This window comes from Eimeria tenella, genomic scaffold, assembly GCF_000499545.2.
Source record: "Eimeria tenella Houghton genomic scaffold, Eth_scaff51, whole genome shotgun sequence".
Classification (NCBI taxonomy): domain Eukaryota; phylum Apicomplexa; class Conoidasida; order Eucoccidiorida; family Eimeriidae; genus Eimeria; species Eimeria tenella.
This window is the reverse complement of record NW_013545649.1, coordinates 29,158-35,702: the sequence shown is the minus strand read 5'-3', so window position 1 is coordinate 35,702 and position 6,545 is coordinate 29,158. Positions and strand designations below refer to the sequence as shown.

General features: G+C 50.3%; 1 protein-coding gene across 1 annotated transcript; it reads right to left on the bottom strand.

Moving 5' to 3' along the window:
- Window positions 1-1,921: 1,921 nt before the first annotated feature.
- Window positions 1,922-3,843, bottom strand: ETH_00028140 (uncharacterized protein; the record flags this gene model as incomplete). The annotated part of the gene is made up of 3 exons (XM_013380302.1): window positions 1,922-2,030; window positions 2,269-2,351; window positions 3,505-3,843. 3 exons carry the CDS (start codon window positions 3,841-3,843, stop codon window positions 1,922-1,924), a joined length of 531 nt encoding a protein of 176 aa, XP_013235756.1.
- Window positions 3,844-6,545: the final 2,702 nt, after the last annotated feature.

The window sequence follows — 6,545 nt, the reverse complement described above, 5'->3', positions numbered from 1 at the left end:
GCTCGAACGACACCACTGGCGAGACAACGTCCTGCAACGCCCACCCAAGCTCCTCCGCAACGCGATCCTACCCTACCCAGCAGCGCGTGACTGAGCTATGCGCCAAACACACTTGCTGCTAAAACCGCAACTCTACAGCGTCAACACTGCGCAACGTCACTGTCTGCCATCTGTGACGGTGTCCAACTCCGACTGTGCTTTTGCCCCACAAAGCCACTCCGTGCACTCCAACTCCATTCCACACCTCAGACTCGCCCAAATGCCCTCACGAATATCCAAGCAAACACGCCTCTGCCGCCACATATACTCCTTCCATACAGTGCTCTATCGACACCACTGGAGAGACAACGTCCTGCAACGCCCACCCAAGCTCCTCCGCAACGCGATCCTACCCTACCCAGCAGCGCGTGACTGAGCTATGCGCCAAACACACTTGCTGCTAAAACCGCAACTTTACAGCGTCAACGCTGCGCAACGTCACTGTCTGCCATCTGTGACGGTGTCCAACTCCGACTGTGCTTTTGCCCCACAAAGCCACTCCGTGCACTCCAACTCCATTCCACACCTCAGACTCGCCCAAATGCCCTCACGAATATCCAAGCAAACACGCCTCTGCCGCCACATATACTCCTTCCATACAGTGCTCGAACGACACCACAGGCGAGACAACGTCCTGCAACGCCCACCCAAGCTCCTCCGCAACGCGATCCTACCCTACGCAGCAGCGCGTGACTGAGCTATGCGCCAAACACACTTGCTGCTAAAACCGCAACTCTACAGCGTCAACGCTGCGCAACGTCACTGTCTGCCATCTGTGACGGTGTCCAACTCGGATTGTGCTTCTGCCCAACAAAGGCCACTCCATTCACTCCAACTCCATTCCACACCTCAGACTCGCCCAAATGCCCTCACGAATATCCAAGCAAACACGCCTCTGCCGCCACATATACTCCTTCCATACAGTGCTCGAACGACACCACTGGCGAGACAACGTCCTGCAACGCCCACCCAAGCTCCTCCGCAACGCGATCCTACCCTACCCAGCAGCGCGTGACTGAGCTATGCGCCAAACACACTTGCTGCTAAAACCGCAACTTTACAGCGTCAACGCTGCGCAACGTCACTGTCTGACATCTGTGACGGTGTCCAACTCGGATTGTGCTTCTGCCCAACAAAGGCCACTCCATTCACTCCAACACCATTCCACACCTCAGACTCGCCCAAATGCCCTCACGAATATCCAAGCAAACACGCCTCTGCCGCCACATATACTCCTTCCATACAGTGCTCAAACGACACCACTGGCGAGACAACGTCCTGCGACGCCCACCCAAGCTCCTCCGCAACGCGATCCTACCCTACCCAGCAGCGCGTGACTGAGCTATGCGCCAAACACACTTGCTGCTAAAACCGCAACTCTACAGCGTCAACGCTGCGCAACGTCACTTTCTGCCATCTGTGACGGTGTCCAAGTCGGACTGTGCTCGAACGACACCACTGGCGAGACAACGTCCTGCAACGCCCACCCAAGCTCCTCCGCAACGCGATCCTACCCTACCCAGCAGCGCGTGACTGAGCTATGCGCCAAACACACTTGCTGCTAAAACCGCAACTCTACAGCGTCAACGCTGCGCAACGTCACTGTCTGCCATCTGTGACGGTGTCCAACTCCGACTGTGCTCTTGCCCCACAAAGCCACTCCGTGCACTCCAACTCCATTCCACACCTCAGACTCGCCCAAATGCCCTCACGAATATCCAAGCAAACACGCCTCTGCCGCCACATATACTCCTTCCATACAGTGCTCGAACGACACCACTGGCGAGACAACGTCCTGCAACGCCCACCCAAGCTCCTCCGCAACGCGATCCTACCCTGCCCAGCAGCGCGTGACTGAGCTATGCGCCAAACACACTTGCTGCTAAAACCGCAACTCTACAGCGTCAACGCTGCGCAACGTCACTGTCTGCCATCTGTGACGGTGTCCAAGTCGGACTGTGCTCGAACGACACCACTGGCGAGACAACGTCCTGCAACGCCCACCCAAGCTCCTCCGCAACGCGATCCTACCCTACCCAGCAGCGCGTGACTGAGCTATGCGCCAAACACACTTGCTGGTAAAACCACAACTTTACAGCGTCAACGCTGCGCAACGTCACTGTCTGCCATCTGTGACGGTGTCCAACTCGGACCGTGCTTTTGCCCCACAAAGCCACTCCGTGCACTCCAACTCCATTCCACACCTCAGACTCGCCCAAATGCCCTCACGAATATCCAAGCAAACACGCCTCTGCCGCCAAACATACTCCGCCCATACAGTGCTCGAACGACACCACTGGCGAGACAACGTCCTGCAACGCCCACCCAAGCTCGTCCGCAACGTTATCGTCACATCGCTGTATGCACGCGTCTCACCCTAGCCACCAGCGCGTGACTGAGATATGCGCCAGACGCACTTGCTGCTGAAACCACAACTTTACAGCGTCAACACTGCGCAGCGTCACTGTCTGCCATGTGTGGCGGTGCTCAATCGCTATCTTCGCTTTGCCCCAAAAAAGTTACGCTAATGACTAGACAAGACTCGGATGTGGCATCAGTGTGTTGCCGAATACGAAAAAAGCGGCGGCAACTTCATGGCTCCATAGGTAAACTGCAGCCAGCAACCTCGCTCATTAGCGCCAGCGGCACGCATTGAAGCCAAGTACGCAACACGTAGCACATCTTCCCACATATCGCCTGTTCATTCACTGCAACAGCATCGGAACAACAGTAGCACCACAGTTGCGATCCAAACGAATTTAAGCTGGGAGGCGTTTGTCGCAGCAAAAGTACATGAAATGTATTCCCTGATCAAAAAGCGGTACCACATGTGGAATCCACACCATATCATCGTCTGAAATATGAGGTGCCCTCCAGCTGATTCTTCTAGAAAAAAGCTCCAGAAGCCTCCTGCATGGCGCATTCAATTCGTTTCAGAACGCAGATCAGGCGATAACAGTCTGGGACCTGAGTGTTCGCCAGTGCACCAGCAAACCAGTGGCTTTGAACGGACCTAAATATATACTAAACATGCCAGTGCTCAACAATGACGTTGCGCCGATGTATGTGCGCCGAAGACGCTTATCAATATAAGAGGCAACCCTTTGGTTGGCGCTCTACCACGTCATTAGGATTTGCCGCGTATGACCCTGTTGATATTAATGCGACAAAGGCAAGATATGCAAACGCCGTCCGAATACATTTGCCGCCAGCCCCGAGATCAAACAATGACCGTCTACAGCGTCCATATCTTGCGGCACCCTGCACTGATGATATGTCTTTGAAATGGTTCTAAGCTCGCACTAGCGATGCTGAGCACATCTGCTGGGCCTTGGTCAGCAAAACGTTGGTATTTGCACCTGCAGAACAGCTGCCACCGCACTCTCGTCCTAGCAGATTTGCTACGCAGTACTAACGATCAAACCTTGAACGGGAGTCATCATGAACAACTCGCAGATGACCTACAGAGCACTGGTCAGCACCTTCCTCCGCCAGCCTTCTCAGCATAAGACCCATGCCAGCTTTGGTTCCGCGTTTGTTGATGGAACTGAAGCAAGAAATGATTGTGTAAATCAGCGCCATTGCCGCAGCTGCTGCGATGACTAGGAATCTGGCTGTAATTTGACGACGAGCCGCTCCAAGCGAAGGTTGTGCATAAGAGTCGGCAACTGATACATCTTTCACTGTAAGCACAGATTCTTCAGAAGCGACTGTCGCTTCGCCACGGGAGTTCAATGCGCTCTGAGCTCCCGTCACTCCAGCGGCCAAAAAGAAAATACCGAGGGCCAACGACATGTCAAACATTTTCATATGAAAGGCAGTGCAAAAAAGTGCAAATTTATACTGTCTAAAGTTTTCAAAGTGCCTGCAGATAACGCGCCGACAAGTTTTCGTTGCACGATCTAGACCCGGTGCTTTCATCGATCACATCAGCTTTCGACAGCGAACAGTGACCTCATTCCACAGTTAACAAATTTGTCTCTTGGTGCAATATTACAAAATTAGCATTATTATTTCAGGCATATTAATTCTCTGCTGGTTAGTGAGCTTCCAGTTTAAGATTACTCAGTAGCACAAGTGTTCATGCGCAGGAGGCGCATTCATGAAAAATTCAGTCACACAAGGAACTTAGCATGCCACCAACGTGATAGTCAATATCAGCAGCTGACTTGAGCTTATGTATTCTGTGTAGATAGGTGGAAACATTCAACTTTATCGTCTTTGCAGTGGCGGCTTGGCCTCCTGCTACCTAAGACAGCACTGTGACCTTGACGGCTGGACAATGGCTTTCACTTTCCCCGCGTGTACCTAATGGTGAGAGCAACGTATACCAAATTCATTGATGCTTGAACTTCTCAATGCTTTGCACTGGTCGTTTAAATGACAGAAGCAAGCAGCGAGCCCAGCCCTCCGTTACCCATGAGCTGGACCATAGGTCAACGGGCAAGAGTGCACAAGTACTCCTGTTTGCCAATAATGACGCATCTGTTTTCTGAAACTCAGGCAGGTTTCGACTAGAAAAACTTTACGGTGGTGTTAAAGACCCAAAATGATTAACAATTGGACACTTTATAGGTTGATCTAGTAGAATTGACAGAAACCCCGGAAAAACCTGCACTAGTGAGAACTGCGTAAGAGGAAAGGACCTGCGCGAATATTCAATTGCGCTGCATTAGTAGAATACAGTAATTCACTTTTACTCGCGCTGGAATAACTTCGCCTATCTTTGGAGAAAAAATGGGCTCGACTGGGCAACAGCCCATGCGTGCGAAAAGTTGAATTCTCGGTCGCGAGACATGTCTTTACTTGTATTCGCTTGCTCTACATAATTTCGAAGACACACTGTGAGACACATTATTTACTGCCTAGAAATTAGTGCACACACCAGAAGCTTGGTTGCTTCTCGAAACAGCTTGTTTTAGAGCTCATGGAATATTTTCGGCAGTTCTGTCTAGGGTGGAGCAAGACAGTACTGGATAGCCGGCATATGGTGCAGCGAAGCAGAAACAAAGAAGTCTCTAAATAGTTATAGACAGCTTATATTTGCTGCATGCTAGATGTGTTGATTTCTAAACCAGTGCTCCGGCTGAACTTTTCTGGAGCATACAGTGTGTCAGCAGCTTAGATGGCCGCAGCTCTGATCGAGGAAAATCATGCCTGATCCTTAGGCGTTAGTCAATGTTGTCACAGGTGGTCGGTAGTTTCTGTGTGCTTATGCTACAAACAAGTCCGTAAGCATTTGCCGCTTGCTGACAGTTTGACTCTAGAAAACTAAATTCACCAGCAGGTGCTCTCTTCATGCACCAAGCAAGCTACAGTGCATGGTGGAACCAAATATTTCACATAGCTACTGAAAAGTCTTGCACGTAAATGGGTTCATTTCTCCAGTGTCCAATGGTAATGTTGCTGTGGGGTTGCTACGAATGATCATGAGACATTCACGAACTAACCCCACCTTTTGTGTGTGTTGTGCACTCTTATAGAACGTCATCGCAGCCACTCGACAGACCACAGAACGGAAATGAATTATTCTAGACCTACGAATAACTAACTTGCTAATAGCAAAATTATTCGTTTTGCGGTGCTATCTTTGAGTGGCGAAAACACAGACACTGCATTTGGCGGTTTAGATGAGTGCACCCCATTTTCTCGCAATACGCAGCATCTCACAGTCTCATCACGCACTATGAGAACTTCTGAAAATACTGACACCGGCAGGGCATTTCAAACCAGGGTCAACATGGGCCAAGGTTCTGATGCCTGGACATCCTTTTAGGTAATGTTCTTATTTGGACTTTGGAAAAGTAAAGTCTGATTCTGAATCTTTGTCTGAAAGTACTAAGCGGAGTAGACGGCCGCGCATATATTTTACTCGCGTATTGCAAAAGACCTCACCCTTGACAAGAAGTGTATACAAGTGTGTAACACATTGCAGAGAGGAAATAAAGAACATTGCAGCTCGCAGATAGAGGTTGTTTCCCTTTATGCTGTGGACAGCGCGCAGGCACCTCATTTGGTTGCTAATGCGTTCAAGAACTCAATAAAGGGGATCACTTGGAAAAAGCTATCCCTAAAAGCGTTTGTGAGACGAAATACAGATGTGTTCTATTGCAGAATTTACTTGCGTCGATTGGTTGGCGATTTGAGCTGCAGCAGAAGATAGAGTGAGTTCGTAGGAAGCGTTGTGTTGTTGAGCCTCCTGCACGGGGTGCACGATTCACTTTTATGTGCACATTTTGAGCGAGCAAATGTATAACTGGCCGACACGGCTGTCACGGCTGCTGTGAACGCGCCCAATGTAGTTGCGTTGTCTGTGGCATCTGTCGCTTACTTTTGTTCCTCTCTGCAATTACGTGTCTCACTGTCTAAGCATATGCAGAAGAACAACAGCTGAACTGAAAGTGCTTCCAACTTTCAGCAAGTCAGTTGCACTCAGCTTAGGCGATACGTGAACCTAATTAATACCATGCACACGCAATACTCGAGGCCATAGACGACTGATTACG